Source organism: Patiria miniata, unplaced genomic scaffold (genome assembly GCF_015706575.1).
Source record: "Patiria miniata isolate m_02_andy unplaced genomic scaffold, ASM1570657v1 HiC_scaffold_1, whole genome shotgun sequence".
NCBI lineage: Eukaryota > Metazoa > Echinodermata > Asteroidea > Valvatida > Asterinidae > Patiria > Patiria miniata.
In genome coordinates, this window is record NW_024037047.1 from 16,891,804 (window position 1) to 16,909,689 (window position 17,886).

At 39.2% G+C, this 17,886-nt stretch overlaps 1 protein-coding gene across 5 annotated transcripts in view; it reads right to left on the minus strand.

Moving 5' to 3' along the window:
• LOC119723870 (histone-lysine N-methyltransferase SETDB1-like) overlaps positions 1-17,886 on the minus strand; it is an 86,834-nt gene that overhangs the window by 31,128 nt on the left and 37,820 nt on the right. For 4 of the 5 annotated variants that reach the window (XM_038194773.1, XM_038194767.1, XM_038194759.1 and 1 more), the window contains 8 exons: positions 15,454-15,811; positions 12,884-12,970; positions 7,849-7,984; positions 7,055-7,156; positions 4,757-4,855; positions 4,046-4,230; positions 3,517-3,544; positions 1,737-1,882 (listed from right to left, as the gene is read on the minus strand). In XM_038194773.1, coding sequence (XP_038050701.1) covers positions 1,737-1,882; positions 3,517-3,544; positions 4,046-4,230; positions 4,757-4,855; positions 7,055-7,156; positions 7,849-7,984; positions 12,884-12,970; positions 15,454-15,811 — 1,141 coding nt within the window. The remainder of the gene's footprint in view (positions 1-1,736; positions 1,883-3,516; positions 3,545-4,045; positions 4,231-4,756; positions 4,856-7,054; positions 7,157-7,848; positions 7,985-12,883; positions 12,971-15,453; positions 15,812-17,886) is intronic. The other variant, XM_038194781.1, reaches the window with a different exon arrangement.

Sequence of the window (17,886 nt, forward strand, 5' to 3'; positions counted from 1 at the left end):
GAGAGCGCATATAATGTGACAGACCCTTAACATACTGGTAAGCATTCCAACAGCAGATAAGCTCTGTTACTGATCACATATTGAAATCTAGAATGCTATACCTCTCATTTTGGGGAAGTATCAGCTAAACCAACAAAATCACAAATTTGTTTAGCATGCTTTAAATTATGGTTAGTAAATGATTTTGTGAAATGAATAAATTAAGATAAAGTTTAAGATACTGTAACACATCACAAGATCTAGGATAACAAAAGCCTGGCATAAGTGCTCTAGGAGCAACTGACCACCATTAACTACAGGGTTTTGCCTGTACATGTATTAGATTAAGCATCTCTATACATGTGTATGATGTTTGTTAAATCACTGTCTAGATTTGGAGATGTCTTTTAAACTTCCACATTATCATTTCAAAGATACAAAGCTTTCAGCAAGTCAGAAACTTAAAAAAAATGCAACTAAGCTCTCTTGCTCTTAGCTACCGTAATTTTCGGAATATAAGCCGCGGCTTATACGTTGAATTTGCAAATGAAAATGTTTACTGCGGCTGATACACAGGGCGGCTTATTCGCCGAGCCTTGAAGAATAAAAATAAGATTCACATGTGTATTTAATGTACTGGTATAAGAAGAGATATGTTGCTGAAATGAATTATAAATTAAGAAAGTCATTAACAAACTGAAACCACGTCTCACATAAAGGTACCGAGCGGTAAAAGGTGATGAAAGTTGTCTTCGACACTTGCGACCAGCCGTACGTGATACTGGTACAGTGCAGCAGCAGCGATATGCAGCATGCTTTCCCCCCAGCGGACCACACCATTTGTGGTAATAAAGGGGTGTTCTTTCTTGGGAACAATAATTACCAATATTTCAGCTGTTTAAAAAAAAAAAAAAAGACGACTAAAATTTTTATGGCGTTCGAAACATTTTTTTATTACATAATCAGTTGTTCAACGTCACAATATATTTTGTTTTCTTGAAATGTATTCAAGAAACGATGTAAAACTCAAAAGAGGGACTAAATCACCCCTTACAAAATTAATGGATTCGTCTATTAAAATGTCCGCTTCGTTTTGACTATTTCCGAAGAAAGTTACGATCGAAACTTGAATTTTTATCGCAACTACTCGTTAGTAATCACAACAATTTGATAAGTTTTGAGGTAAAAACGGACCTGTTTATTCTTAGGACAAAACAAATCAGCATCTGTTGCCACAAAGCAAGACTTGTAGCGCTCCAGTCAGACAACACACGGTGGGTTTCATACTCTCTCACATGCTGCTGTGGGAAAATGTTGTCATTCACCAGCGTGCGTGGCGCAGGCTGCAGGGCTATGACGGGGCAGCCGGCAGCAGTTCCCGGTGTTTATTTCTCATCAATTCCCATATTTGTTTGTAAAAGTATCGATTGTAAATGATTTGAAATAACTTTTGTGGCCCTTTTAATAGCTTCTGTAGTGTAAATGGAACTGGTTCAGAGCATTTTGACTAGAATTTGGAGGCCTTACAAAATTGAAACCGCAGCGGTCGGTGCGGCTTATACGCCGGTGCGGCTTATACGCCGACTTCAAATCTTAATTTGCAGATTTTTGCGTGCTGCGGCTTATACGCCGCGCGGCTTATACGCCGCACGGCTTATATTCCGAAAATTACGGTACTTAGGATTATCAAAGGAGTATCAGTATTTGTTATCAATGATAAATTGGATAAGATGGAATATAATCAAGCACAGACATACCGACACAGCTACTGGTTCCGAACCCTTAGAGATATCACTGATCTCAAGATATCGCTGGCTGACACGATATTTGCGCAGTTCAGTGTAAACAAATGGATCAAAGGTGAATGCGTCCACGCAGATATCCTCCGTCTTGGTGTCTGTGACTAAATTTTCAAACAATATCAGTTATTAAATAACTTAAAAATACATCAGACAATACACCCTAGAAAACAATTGAAGTATCTGGGTTCATGAACTGCAAACCACCTAGCCTTTAGTCAAGTCCCACGCGCTTACCTGGACACCCCGGATGCTGACAAGCAAAAAAGACTAGCACGAGCGGCGAAGCTGCAAGGGCCTTTACCATCTCGTGGAGAACGCTTATGTTTTTCTTTACATTTGTCTACCGATTTGGTAGACATGCATAATGCTTTACCCGTTGCGAATTGACCAATGAAAATGCAGAATTACTAACGTAAATCAGCCGTCGTCTGGGGCCAGACAGCACGCGCGCCATGGCGCGCGTGCTGTTGCTGGTAACCGCAAACCACCGTTAGATGATTGGTTCATATCGCTTCATTTATATTACACATGTACGTGAATAAATGAATAAGTGATTAGTTCCACGAGATAGTAGAGGCCCTCGCGGCTTCGCCGTTCGTGCTAGTCTTTTTACGTGTCAGCATCCGGGGTGCGTTACGTGTCCGGATGGTCCGGGTATAGGCGCGTGGGACTTGAATAAAGGCTACAAACCACCACGAGGCATTGTGACAAGGCATCCGCTACATTGTGAAAATGACAAATGAGTTGCATCTCAAGGGAATGCATCAACAATTTGAGGTATCAGGAGTTTTGAGTTTTCCTGATTTTTCTACAGTCATGTCATCTACACGTACATGTATGTCCATGAATGGCTTCTACCATTACTCACTACGTAGTAGACACGTCATTTAGCTCACTTTCCTTCCCTTTTTTTCATTCTATTGGTAAATTTGTTTAGTCACCAAGCATCTTTTGCTAAGATTTCATATTGGGTAGTAATCAGTCATGAAAAAAGTTCCATGATGTTGTTCACGCTTCTTTGTGACTGTTTTGGCAGCGTTTTCTATGGACTGGCTGAACAAAAGTTCCAGTTAAACATTTCTTAGATGTTGTTTACGCTTCTTTGTGACTGTTTTGGCAGCGTTCTCTATGGACTGGCCAAACAAAGTAAGAATTCAAAGGAGGTACCAGTGCGGGCATTTCAAGTTACAGGGGTATTCATGTACATAAAATTCTATTCTCTTGACGGGAATGGATATTACCTCAAGATAAACAGAGTTTCGAGTTATCCGAGTTTGAGTTCACAAGAGTTTACTGTATTTATATATGTTTACATATCTGAAGCTGGTCTAAATATGTAATGCAATCATGTAAACATTCATACCGTTCGCTTTAATTGTGCTTTCTTTTGCTTGCATCATCCATTTTATAAACTGTGTCGTTGTATCACTAGTATGTTTCGTAGGTCCGTTTGTAAAGTTTATTAAGTTTATGTCCACTCCGTTTGTTTGTCTGTTTCTGTTTCATTGTTTTGTTTTGTTGTGTTTTGTATTTTGAATTTAGTCTTCCTTTTTCAGTATTGTTTATATTTATACTTTTTGTTGTTGTGTTTAAGGCATTCCGTTTATAAGCTTCGGCTTCTTGTGTAATGCCTCCACTTAGTAGTTTTCATGTAACAATTGTTTTGTTTTCTAAAGTGCTTATTCATGTGGAATTAAATGTTTCTGAAATGAAATGAAAATGAAAGTGTACTTACGGTAGCGGTCAACTTCAGAGATTGTTCTCTGGGGGAAAAAGGCAAATATAGTTCAGTTTTGCGGTGTGTGCATTTCAAAGGGTTCAGCAGTGAAATGTCCTACTTTTGGAATTGTATGGTTGTTTCTTGTACAAAGAATAGTACTGCTGCAAATATAATAATTCATGTGTCTCTTTAAGAGAACAAATGTCCAGACCTGGAAACACTTGATGTTGCGATCAAAAATGTGACCTGTTCTGTCAAAAGCAGGCGCTTCTGGGCAGAGGTTGAAATTGAGATAGGGCCAAAAAACGCTGGTTTTCTAATTTTTGCATATTTGTAATCCTGAACATGTCTAAAATATACTATATAACTTCAAAAAAGCAAAACTTGGCCCAGTAAATACAGGTTACAAAAATAAATCCACCTATTAAAAGAGAAATGTACATATTTTAACAGTATGCAAAAATCTCATGTTGGACCTTATGCCCAGAAAAGTCTGATTTTGACAGAACAGGTCACAAACGTGACTAACTGTGCCACAGCTTACCAAACTTCTCCCGCATGGAGTACGATAGACGACATGCCTTCTACCTGAACCTCTTTGCTTTGCTAATCGTCGCACCCATCCATACATACTCGGAACATGCAGAGGATTTTGTTTTCTGATCTTGTATTTGCGCTTTTCATCCGGAATTGAAGCAACCACACACTGTTGGCTACAGTTATGGGGAACTGAAATATCAAAATTGTAACATCACATTAAAAATGCAGTTTAAACATAACAAATTCTTGCCAGCTGGTCACTGGACCCCCCATTCACCAATCAGATTGTAGGCAAAAAGTTCTATGTCATGTAAAGAAAAGGCATTGAGTTCTTTGTGATTACTTGAGCTAATACAGTTGTATTTGATTCCATACAGTCAGGTTGGCGTAGCGGTACTTTGCTCGCCTTCCACCGTTGTGACCCGGGTTCGAATCCCGCCTGGGCCAATATGTGGATTGGGTTTTCAGTCCCTGCCTGATTCCGTGGGTTTTCCCCAGAATATTCTTCTGGGCTTTTCCTCCCACCTCTAAAACTGTAACTTCTTCTCATTGTCTTCTCTCCACAGGTTTCTTCAGGCTTGTGAGCTACAGTGCCTAAGGCGCTTTTGAGGAATCCTTGGTTTCATTACCAGAAATGATTAATAATAATAATAATACAAATCAAGATTTAGGCATGAATGTCCCCCAATTACAGTACCACCAGTCAAGTCCTCACCAAAGGTCATTTTAGCGTGTCTGGTTTCAGCTGTGAGTTGGTGCATTTGTCTGGTTGAAACCTGCAGCTTTCCCTTCATAGAGTCATATGGGTTGGTATCTGCCAGAGAAAATGATCACTAATGTACAAAAGGCACTCAAATAAGCAAAGGACAATCTGGCAAATAAATGGAAAGCATTAAAGGGAAGATACAACATTGGCAAACAGCACAAAACGAAATGATCAAATTATCGCGAAATACCTTACTGGATTGTTGGGGAATGACAGTCTAAAGCATCCTGTAAAATCGTGGCTCCTGATGTGCTGACATTTTTAAGAAAAATGGTATTTTTCCAACGCTGGTCGGCCGACTAGCGTTGGAGAAAACTGGCTATTTTTAAAAAATTGCTCCGAATTTTTCATAATTAGTTATCCCGCATTTTCTTTGCAATTGATTACACACCTGTGAAGAGGTACAAGTCTGCTAGACTGATTCTCTGACCTTACAATTCCCCAAAGTCTATTAATTGCTCCGTTTTATCTTATAAGTGGGGTCAGGGAACCAGACTGCAAATACATGATTGGTTTTCTTGGTTACAAGCCCAAACGTGAAAAAAGTAATTTTAACAATACTTGCTATAACATACTAATCCTCCAAATCCATTTATTTCTGAAAATTGCAGCAAAAGCAAATGTTGTACATTCCCTTTAAGCAGAACAACATATTGCATGCCTCATCACAGCCACTCTCAAGACATTCCAATTTATTTTTATACACTACGGTTTAAATGAAAGGAGCTTTAAGTAAGAAGTTGGGAAGGTGGAGGAACCATGTCAATTTATTTGAGTTGATTGCCTCATTCACGTATTTATTATCAGGCGTACCAAACCAACAGGCAGAGTTGTAGTGACTCGAGTCAATGACTGGACTCAAGTCCGACTCGAGTCCCTAAGGGTAAATGACTCGACTCGACTCGAGTCACTACGAGCAAATGACTCGACTCGACTCGAGTCCCTCATCAGAACACTCGACTCGACTCGAGCGAAGGCTAATAAGACTCAAGTCCCAAAAAAGTATTTGCAATGACTTACGGTGCAAAATTTATGCTCACTTTACTTTGCGAATAGCAGTCATATACAAATATACAACGTGTCACAGACTCCCACCTCATGGTTCTAGAACGCACAAAATACTATCCAGGAACCAGATTTTTAAACTTATTTTCTAATTCGCTGTTTCATCATTGGTTTTGGGCGAATTCTTATAAAGCTCTTGGGTTCGAAAGCTGTCTAAACTTATGGCCTCCTTTTATAAATTTTGGTATATAGTGTTCAAATAATCGTGACTCGAATTGATTCGAGCTAAATATTTGACTCGACTCGACTCGACTCGACCTTTTGACCTAGTGACTCGACTCGACTCGAGTCACTTCTTTAAAATGACTCGACTCGACTCAAGTCACTTCTTTAAAATGACTCGACTCGACTCAAGTCACTTCTTTAAAATGACTCGACTCGACTCGAGTCACTTCTTTAAAATGACTCGACTCGACTCGAGTCACAAAAATCAGTGACTCGTTACAACTCTGCCAACAGGTATAGCAGGTGCTGATCCAGGATTTTTCAAAGGGGGTGGTTGAAATGTTGAAGTGTTCAGTCAAATCTTTTTCAAAGGGAGTAGATGGATGAGGCATTGACAGCATCAAAGGACCAACGACAAGCAATGAATAATATTGCCAATACTGAGTGATGACGTCACTCAGGGAACTTTACATTAGGCCAACAAAAAAAAAAAGTCTCCGGTTTCTGGTATGCACGCGCGTCGTCGTAGCCATGCGCGTCGGCAAAATGAAAAAGGTTTTTTTTCAATGAAAGATGATGTCTCAAAACCGCCAAACTCACTGGTTTGTCTGGAATCCTGCTGCTGCACAGTTTAACGTGTTTTTAGATGGAGTTATGATCGAGAATAAGCTTTATGTGGCCTCTCTGGTCTCCCATAATATTTGCACTAAGTTTAGTCGGGCACCATTTGCAGTCATCAGCCGACATTTGACATGTTTGAAGCAAAAAAAAACAGGTAAAAAAAAAGCCGCGTCGCCGCACCACTTTTTGGGCAAGCTCCATACCAGAAACCGGAGACTTTTTGGGGGGGGGGGGGCCTTAGGAAATTTGGGATTTTTCTATACCAATGAAATGTTGAGCTTTTTGTTTTGTAAATGATGACTTTGTGTCAGTATGAAATGGATAGCAGATGCCTAGATGCCTGTTACTTACCGACCCAATGGGTCATGATTATGTCATGTGTTGAGGAGTGCTTACCGTATCTATGGTTGCCACGTCTGTGTTTATGGTGATGATAGTGATAATGACTCTGGCTGGATGTACTCTTCTTAGCTGTCTGCTGTCTTTCATTCTTGAATTCTATTCACATACAAACATTTCTTTTTTCACATATCATATGTGCAGTATGAAGGCTAGCTAGATTACATTCATCTGATTGTGAATCATATGTCATCAAGAAAAACTATGTTCTTGTACACAGCCAAACTGACTGATTTTTGTAGTATTTATTGTACAATGAATCTGCACATTGAACAAAACTATAAAACGGTGGTTGTGTTTAACCCTGCGCAGCGTTTACAAGAAATTTTTATCAGAAATCGCCAACTGCGTACCTTTGGGACGCAGGTACTTCCCCCACTACGCAAGACCATATCCATGTCAAAACAACAAAAAGCCATGTGCCAGACGGTGTCCAGGCATTTGCCAGACAGGGCACTTAATAGATAATTGACTGGTGGCTGCGGTTTGCGGCTATGAAGGGAGATGGCTGTGTCAAGTTACAGGTGTTTGTATATGTTTCAATGAGACTTTGGCAGGAGGCCTGGTCCCAAGGTTGTTGACACGGCTCGGGTGAGACCCTGGCTGCAAAGTTCATTGAACCAGCTGATTTGGCACGGGTTCAATGAGGATTAGATGGCAGGTGAACGTCATTGGTCCTCAATTTAAAAAGTCGATACCAAAACATATGAGCTCAAGAGAAGAAGTGACAACCCTGATGTTTCTAAAGCCTGAATACATACCTGTTGAATACACACCTATTGAATACATACCTGCTTTATACAGGTTGCTCATCTGCATGAGGCATTGAGAGGCGGACATCTTAGAAGCTCCTTTGCTTGCCGAGGAGTCTGATGTGGTTGTTCCTATTATAATGACATCATCGTCACTGTCTGCCTGGGCAGTAGGCTGCACGGTAACATTACAATACAAAGGGCTTATTACACACAACATCAATGTCAGTGGGGCAATGCAACAGTTGACTGCAGTCAGATATCTGCATAGGGGCAATTCCACGGTTACTCACGTTACATTTTCGTAACGTGAGTAACCGATATTGTGCGTTTTGTTTATCATACATATTAACACAATTTTCTGGATGTCATCTGTGGTGCTTAGGTAGGTCTAGGTCTACTCTATCCACCATGGGGATAACAGTTATTAAACCTTTTCAGTAAGGTAATTACAGCCCAAGGAAACTCAAAAGTACATCGAAAATGTAACGTGAGTAACCGTGGAATTGCCCATCATTATTTAACAATAGTTGATTGCTGTGACGTGGGATATGACGTTTTTAACATCCGAGGGGCACATAGCACCCAAGCGTTGGAAAGCATGTCTCACAATAAGACCTTTGTGCTTGAAGCAAGTTTATCTAAAAGAGACATGTGTGATTCGAAAGACAACTAGTGCCTAACCCTAACCCCCTAGGCCTTTTTGCTAGGAACCATCCTCAATCCTCCAAAATTTTACAACATGGCCTAAATTCTTCAAAATTTTCAGACAGTCCTGCCTCAAAATGCATTCATCCTCAATCCTCCAAAATCCTCCTCATCTAAAAATGTTGCACTTATGTTCAAATGAAGGGTACCCAGCCCCTCAATCCTTCAAAATCGTCAGACAGTCCTGCCTCAAAATACCATTCAGCCTCAATCCTCCAAAATCCTTTTCTGAAAAAATACCATTCAGCCTCAATCCTCCAAAATCTTTATCTAAAAAAATACCATTCAGCCTCAATCCTCCAAAATCCTTATCTAAAAAAATACCATTCAGCCTCAATCCTCCAAATCCTTATCTAAAAAAATACCATTCAGCCTCAATCCTCAGAAATCCTTTTCTGAAAAAATACCATTCAGCCTCAATCCTCCAAATCCTTATCTAAAAAAATACCATTCAGCCTCAATCCTCCAAAATCCTTATCTGAAAAAATACCATTCAGCCTCAATCCTCCAAAATCCTTTTCTGAAAAATACCATTCAGCCTCAATCCTCCAAATCCTTATCTAAAAAAATACCATTCAGCCTCAATCCTCCAAAATCATTTTCTGAAAAATACCATTCAGCCTCAATCCTCCAAAATCCTTATCTGAAAAAATACCATTCAGCCTCAATCCTCCAAAATCCTTTTTTGAAAAATACCATTCAGCCTCAATCCTCCAAATCCTTATCTAAAAAAATACCATTCAACCTCAATCCTCCAAATCCTTATCTAAAAAAATACCATTCAGCCTCAATCCTCCAAATCCTTATCTAAAAAAATACCATTCAGCCTCAATCCTCCAAAATCCTTATCTAAAAAAATACCATTCAGCCTCAATCCTCTAAAATCCTTATCTAAAAAAGTACCATTCAGCCTCAATCCTTCTAAAAACCTTATCTAAAAAAAACCCATTCAGCCTCAATCCTCCAAAATCCTTATCTAAAAAAGTACCATTCAGCCTCAATCCTCCAAAATCTTTATCTAAAAAAATACCATTCAGCCTCAATCCTCCAAAATCTTTATCTAAAAAAATACCATTCAGCCTCAATCCTCCAAAATCCTTTTCTGAAAAATACCATTCAGCCTCAATCCTCCAAAATCCTTATCTAAAAAAATACCATTCGGCCTCAATCCCCCAAAATCCTTTTCTGAAAAATACCATTCAGCCTCACTCCTCCAAAATCTTTATCTAAAAAAATACCATTCAGCCTCAATCCTCCAAAATCTTTATCTAAAAAAATACCATTCAGCCTCAATCCTCCAAAATCTTTATCTAAAAAAATACCATTCAGCCTCAATCCTCCAAAATCTTTATCTAAAAAAATACCATTCAGCCTCAATCCTCCAAAATCCTTATCTAAAAAAACACCATTCAGCCTCAATCCTCCAAAATCCTTTTCTGAAAAATACCATTCAGCCTCAATCCTCCAAAATCCTTATCTAAAAAAATACCATTCAGCCTCAATCCTCCAAAATCCTTTTCTGAAAAGTACCATTCAGCCTCAATCCTCCAAAATCCTTATCTAAAAAAATACCATTCAGCCTCAATCCTCCAAAATCCTTATCTAAAAAAATACCATTCAGCCTCAATTCTCCAAAATCCTTTTCTAAAAAATACCATTCAGCCTCAATCCTCCGAAATCCCTATCTGAAAAATACCATTCAGCCTCAATCCTCCGAAATCCTTATCTAAAAAAGTACCATTCAGCCTCAATCCTCCAAAATCCTTTTCTGAAAAATACCATTCAGCCTCAATCCTCCAAAATCCTTATCTAAAAAAGTACCATTCAGCCTCAATCCTCCAAAATCCTTATCTAAAAAAATACCATTCAGCCTCAATCCTCCAAAATCCTTATCTAAAAAAATACCATTCAGCCTCAATCCTCCAAAATCCTTTTCTGAAAAAATACCATTCAGCCTCAATCCTCCAAAATCGTTATCTAAAAAAAATACCATTCAGCCTCAATCCTCCAAAATCCTTTTCTGAAAAAATACCATTCAGCCTCAATCCTCCAAAATCTTTATCTAAAAAAATACCATTCAGCCTCAATCCTCCAAAATCTTTATCTAAAAAAATACCATTCAGCCTCAATCCTCCAAAATCCTTTTCTGAAAAAAAATCCATTCAGCCTCAATCCTCCAAAATCCTTTTCTGAAAAATACCATTCAGCCTCAATCCTCCAAAATCCTTATCTAAAAAAATACCATTCAGCCTCAATCCTCCAAAATCCTTTTCTGAAAAATACCATTGAGCCTCAATCCTCCAAATCCTTATCTAAAAAAATACCATTCAGCCTCAATCCTCCAAATCCTTATCTAAAAAAATACCATTCAGCCTCAATCCTCCAAAATCATTTTCTGAAAAATACCATTCAGCCTGAATCCTCCAAAATCCTTATGTAAAAAATACCATTCAGCCTCAATCCTCCAAAATCCTTTTCTGAAAAAATACCATTCAGCCTCAATCCTCCAAAATCGTTATCTAAAAAAAATACCATTCAGCCTCAATCCTCCAAAATCTACCAAAACCACAAGGAGGATTTTGGAGGATTGAGGAGGGTTAGGGTTAACGACTCAAATTTGGAGGACCAAAATGTAGTACCCTGAAGTTCCTCTGAGTTATAGTTTCATGACGTTTTAACATTCTCTGCAGCTACTATCATTTTTGTGAGAAACACATTTTAGAGCTGAAAAGGGCACATTCAGATTGAATTTGTCCCTTTAAAACAAAACAAAAATGAACTCATTTATGACATAAAAATAAGGTTACTTAAGAGAGCTGTTTTCTTAACCCCCGCCTAGGCCCACTTGTTCCATTTGTCTATGAGACTTTCCTAGGGGCAGCAATTAAAGGGAATGTACAACATTTGCTTTTGCTGCAATTTTCAGAAATAAAAGGATTTGGAGGATTCGTATGTTATAGAAAATATTGTTAAACTGACTTGTTTCACGTTTTGGGCTTGTAGATGCTGGAAAAACCAAGAAAACCTACCATGTTCTTGTAGTCTGGTTCCCTGACCCCACTTAAGATGAAACGGAGCAATTAATACACATTGGGGAATTGCAAGGTCATAGAATCAGTCTAGCACTGGCTTGTACCCCTTCACATACAGGTGTGTAATCAATTGCAAAGAAAAGTCAGAATAACTAAATATAAAAAATTAGGAATAGTTTTTGAAAAAAGCCAGTTTTCTCCAACGGCCGACCAGCGTTGGAAAAATACAGTTTTTCTTGAAAATGTCAGCACACCAGGAGCCACGATTTTAAAGGATGCTTTAGACTGTCGGTCCCTAACAATCCAGTAAGGTATTTCGTGATAATTTGATCATTTCGTTTTATGATGTTTGCAAATGTTGTACCTTCCCTTTAAATGAAGCAACGTAGAACAGTTCTGTCAGCTCAAAAATGTAAACAATGTTTCATCCCAAAAAATATCAAGATTTCAATATGGACTGTGGTATTAGGAATATTATCACACTGTTGTTGCTAGGGATCGACCAGTCAGGACTAAGGATTCAAATTTGCTTGGAAGATAAATGTAATATTAAGCACCTATAGGTTCATACTGATGGTAACCTACATCACAAATGGTTTCGCACATTACCGGCAGTATCCATTCCTATCGGGAGAGTGAACCATAAAAGTGGACATACATGTTGTAGCGTTTTCAGATTATCAATTCTTCATTATCAATTCGTCTTAATTTTTAGTTAATTATCACACTTTAATTATCAATGTTCCTTTTGAACTTTTTAATAATTAAATCTCCTGAATGCATTACTCATCGTTTTCCTTGTATACACCCACACAGTGCCTATGCAATGTGTAGTCCCTATACTTTTATACAGAGCAAATGACCTTCACTCCCCACATGCACAAGTCACTGGTCAGTTTCTTAGTACAACCAAGTTACTTTCAAGATCATTGTTTTAAGGAACTATATTACTCATTCCTAGTCATTTTCTGAGACTCAAGGAAACCACGATATGACTAAGTTTCCCCATTCTTGAGTATTTCTTATTCCCAAGACTTCCTGTTTCCACCAGTATATAAGTCCTGCTCCACTAGCAGTTCTTCATTCTATTCTGTTTTCTGTTTTCTGTTTCAATTCCATTTCTACTCTAGTCTATTTCAGTTCACCCAGTTCTCTTTGTCTCAGTTCACTGTAACCAGTTCAATCAATCAATGTGTATTAAAATATTGTTGTGGAATAAACAGTCACGGTAAACACAGTCCTCAACCAAATTGTGTATCGACCTATCCATTCCCCAACAATGGCAATGTCATATCTACTTCAGCTATTGATCATACAAGCATTTGTGTACAAACCTGTTTTGTTGTACATGTAGCTGCTTGCTGGTATAGGGCCTTCCTCACAGGCTTGTTGACATTACCTTGTTGCATTTCTGGCTTAATCTGTAAAGGCAATGTATTAAAACAAAATCACATGATACCAACCATACATAATGTTTGATTTTATATAACCGACATACAGATCCTTGTCATTTGATTGGTGGAACTCACATCACGTGGCATTCGTTATTGCTCCCATTCATGCTGCGGCTCAAAAAGTACTATCCGCCCATGGGGAATGGGAAATACTATTCAACAGTTAGGATCATGACGCGGTATTTGTGTGCAAATGCATGCTGGTGTACGCGTTCAGCGTTGCGCGTAGCGCATATTGTTCCAAAGAGCCAGCGCTACAGCGTTGGGTTCAAACATTTTCGTGAAAGGGTGGTTTGGAAGAGAGAAATACATTTTCCTCCAGTTTTGTATTGAAAAAAAGTTCAAATATATCAAATGACAAGAATCTATATGTCAGTTATATAAAACAAATATTGAGTGGCAAATTGTGAAATGGGAGGAATATTATCGCTCGGTAAAATCTGGACTTTTCCAGTTCACTCGGCTTCGCCTCGTGAAATGGAAAAGTCCAGATTTTACCTTGCGATAATATTCCTCCCATTCCACGCTGAGCCAGTCAATTCTCTATCAGTATCATCCTACACTCTACTCATTTATCCCGACTGTAGGATCATTGGCAATTACCCAGAAGAGTAGCTACATTGTACCAATTGAATGCTGGAAACCTCGCTCCAAGTGAAGTAGGACTGGTATCAAATACTCTGTGGATTTATTCAGCCCCACATGGTATTGTTTAGAAGAAATGAACTTTGAAGGCGGTTTCAAAATAGGGCCCCACAAGCAACCACTTTTCTAGGTGCATTCATGGGCATCGCGAGGGGGGGGGACAAGGGAGGGCACTTGCCCTCCCCCCCCCCCCCCCCCCCGGAAAAGCAAAAAAAAAAAAAAAAAAAAGGAAGAAAAAAAGAGAACAAAGAAAAGAAAAAGAGGCGCGAAGTCATAGTGGTGTAAATTTAATGGTGGGGGAGGGGGGCAAAATGTCCCTGCCCCCTCTAAAACTGATAAATCGAGAATGTGTTGACACAGGCATTTTTTGACAAAAATATGTTTTGCCCCCCTCTAGAAAAAAATCCTGGCGACGCCCATGGGTGCATTATGAACAGAATCCATTATGAGACCAACAAACTGTGTACGTTTTTGTTTTCTCAGTTGTATAGTAACCACTGAGCTGAAACTTCAAGACTTTAGTTGTTATACAACCTCCTTACATGTTACTTTTGAGTCGTTTTGTTACTTCAAGTGAACAAAAAATGCACAAACAGCAAATGATCCTATGTACCTTGACAGTGAAACACAAATGCAATGGGCTTTGAATCTGATAAAGGCCATCAGCCTCGGTCCAAAATGTTGGCCACCGGTATCAAATGAGGGGAATAATCGTCGAAGCGATTTTTGGCAAGGTATACACCTCCAGAGTTGGAAAATATGTGAAAGCATTGCAGCGGTGGCAGCTTTTTGTGTGTTATCACCTTTTTTTCAAATTGTCCATCAAAATGCTTGTTACCACTCTAGGGGCGGTATACCTTGCGCATGCGCACTATAATCATTTATGCCCTGATTTGATACTGACCAAACCCCCAGGCTGATGGCCTAATATATCTCACACGCTAGAATCAAAGGTATGCCCACACGTTGCTCTCATGCAAGTATGCCATATGCAGCACTCTCAACAATTCCTGCACACATCTTGGTAATAATACCTGTTTAAAGAGGTTGTGGAATGCTCGAAGACATTTCCGTCATTTTCGGGTATATGTAGCCTAAGGACTGATGAAATAAAAACGACTATTGTGTCTGTCATGAAATGAGTACAAAAGGTACTTTTGAGAGCTGTTTTTCAGGTCCTGTTTCGACCCGAACGTGCAATTTGTGTAAAAGTCGTCGTTGGGGGCAGCGAACAAAACATAGTAAATCGTGACGTAATAAACAGGACTCCCGATGCAGCGTAGTATAAACGAGTCCTGTTTATTACGTCGGCCGACCACCGTTTGAAAAACCTAACTACATTGTATTTGTCAACTACTGCTCCAAATTAACAATTTTTTTTCAGTCCAAATTTTGTTTGCTATTGGTTACATGTTCATGAACGGGTGCAGGCCAGCTAGACTGGTTCCTTTACCTTACAATTTTCCGTCATCTATAAATAGATTCATTTTATCTTTAGTGAAGTCAAGGAACCAGACTACTTAAAACATTTTAGTTTTTCTTGGTTTTTCAAACATTTTCGAACACAAAACTTCAATCATGTCAGTTAAACAATATTTGATCTATTATACTAACCCCTCAAATAAGTTCATTTCTGAAAATTACAGCAAAAGCCAATGATGTACATTCCCTTAAATGTTGACAAGTTTTTACACGTGTCCTAATCAGACACCAGCACCAACACACAATGAGAAACACACACCAAGTCAGAAACCATCTCCCTATGATTGCATTATGATAACAAGAAATCCAAGCAAGATGCTTACGTATACAGCAGACTGTTGACTGACTGGCTTGAGTGCCTTCCCAGTGACTGCTGATGGGCTGACTTGTTTACCCACTGGCCTGCCAGCAGTAGTAGTAGCTGTGGTGGTCGTGGTGACGGCTGATGTCTTCTGAGCTTGTGGAGGTGGATTTCTACGGTAACCCATGCGTAGGTTCTCAGAGAAGTCCTCAATGGCATCTTGTAGATTGTCCCATGGCGTGGCTCTGATATCCGCATTATTGTACGGTCGACTCAACTTAGCTGCCGCACCTATGACAGACATGAGAGAGCTGATGGCAGCGGACTTCACTGGCTCGGGATCAAACCATATTGCCTCCAGCTTGAAGTTGCTCTTGATTCTTCAAGAAAGTAGAAAAAATGACACACATAATAGCAGTTAAAGCTATAGTCCATCATTTGCAGCTATCCGAAAAGTAGCTGGCATAATTATTGTTGAAAAACATACTTGGTTGAAAGATAGTAAGGGGACTAAACTCCCTGTGAAATTATTCTTTCTGGCAAGCTGTCATTTTGAAGTAATCAACGAAAGAGGGCCTTTCCAACGGTGCTTCTTAAGACGCACCGTAGGAAAATTTAAATTAGTAGTTCGTTTTGTTATTCGGCGAAGCGTGCACAAGCATTGGCACGCCGCACACGCACCCCCGGTTGCTATAATTCGTCAGATCAGTGCGCGACATCGCGTAGCTGCATTCGGCTCAGCGAGAACGTGTCTCGGACGCTGAATTCAGGCGCAATTCAAAACAAGATTCAGCAACTTTTGATTTGAAATTGAGATCCTAGAATGCTGTTTTTCTCAGAATATACAGCTGAAGCTGAGCTGAAACTTTATCAGGTTAGTTGTTCAGTACCCTTCTTTAGATTTTGAGCACTTTTGTTGCTTCAAACGAACAAAATGCACAAATTACAAATGATGGACTATAACTTTAATACCAGCGATTCACAACACAGGGTGAGTACAAGAAAAGGAAACCAAAATGACACCCCTATTTTTTGAAGAAGTTCTGCGTGAAGCGCATTCAAGATCTAGGATGTAAAAGAGTCGTGTACTTTTCCACTTATGGACTTTTAAACACAAACAGTTTTATAATTTGTCCACGGATCACAATAAAGGTAAGTGATATTTCAGCGAAACGAAGACAACTCACATATAAAAAAAACACATCAGAACACTCTCATAACCATGAAACGCACTTTTTTTAATAACCCTAACTCCCTAGGCCTTTTTGCTAGGATGTAGCCTCAATCCTGCAAAATCCACCAATTGGCCTCATGGAAAAATAGCATATAGCCTCAATCCCTCAAATTACTCCATTGTTTCTTGAATATGGTCCATGGAGGGGTGACCACTGCCTGAATCCTGCAATATCCTCCGGCTATGACTGTCAATAGGCTGAGGCACAGGCAGTGACATCCTGGAGCAGTGCGGAGGATGTCAAGTATAATCAAGGACTAAATTTATGCACGGCTGAGCATAAACAACACAAAGTCTGGCCCAAGACCTCGACACAGTGCTTACTCCGAAATCAGCAACGCACTTTGGCCATGTAACCTCAATCCTGCAAATTCCTCCAATTTGCAAAAAGGATTTTGGAGGATTCAGGGCGGTTAGGGTTAAACACCTTCTGCTTCTAATGTCAAAACAACATGCTTTATAATGTCAAGAGTTTCTAGTCTTGCCCTGCCTTCAAATTGGCCACCCGGAGACGTATGGGATTATTCTGATATCGTTTTCATGCTGTGACATGGTTTCTTTTACTGAAATATCACGTACCTTAATTGTGATCCGTGGACAAAATTTTAAAACTGTGTTTGTGTTCAAAATTCCATAACTGGAAAAGTACATAAGTGATTTCAATGATATTTTTCATAAAAGAAATGGGGCTTTCACATCCTAGATGGGTCATTCCACCGGGTTGGGGAACAATGTGTGACATATGACCATATTAAGAAAATCATGAATGCCTTGCTAGCAGTTGCTCTTCATAATATTTGTTGTTGGGTGTTTCACTACTGCGGAAAGTTTGAAATTAATTCAAAGTATTTTGCCAAAAATATGAGCATATGAAATGTCATTTTGACGTAACATTGACACCGTGTCAGTGTTACGTCCAAATATGACATTTGTACCTTTTTTTTTGAATTTCTGCGAAACATTCCCCAAATTCACTTTGCGTACTTCTTGCTATAGAAGCAACAAAATAAGAAAAGCTTTTGTTACGGTAGTCAGGTATCAAATGGAGCAGATACGATTGCTTGGTTGTGTGGATGTAACATTGACACGGTGTAAAACCCAAATGTCACACTTCCATTGAGTGATTTTTACACAGTTACATCCACACTTGAGGTATTGTTTCTGCTATATTTGAACCCTGACTATACCAAACCAAAAGCTTTTCTTGGTGCTTTAAATGCA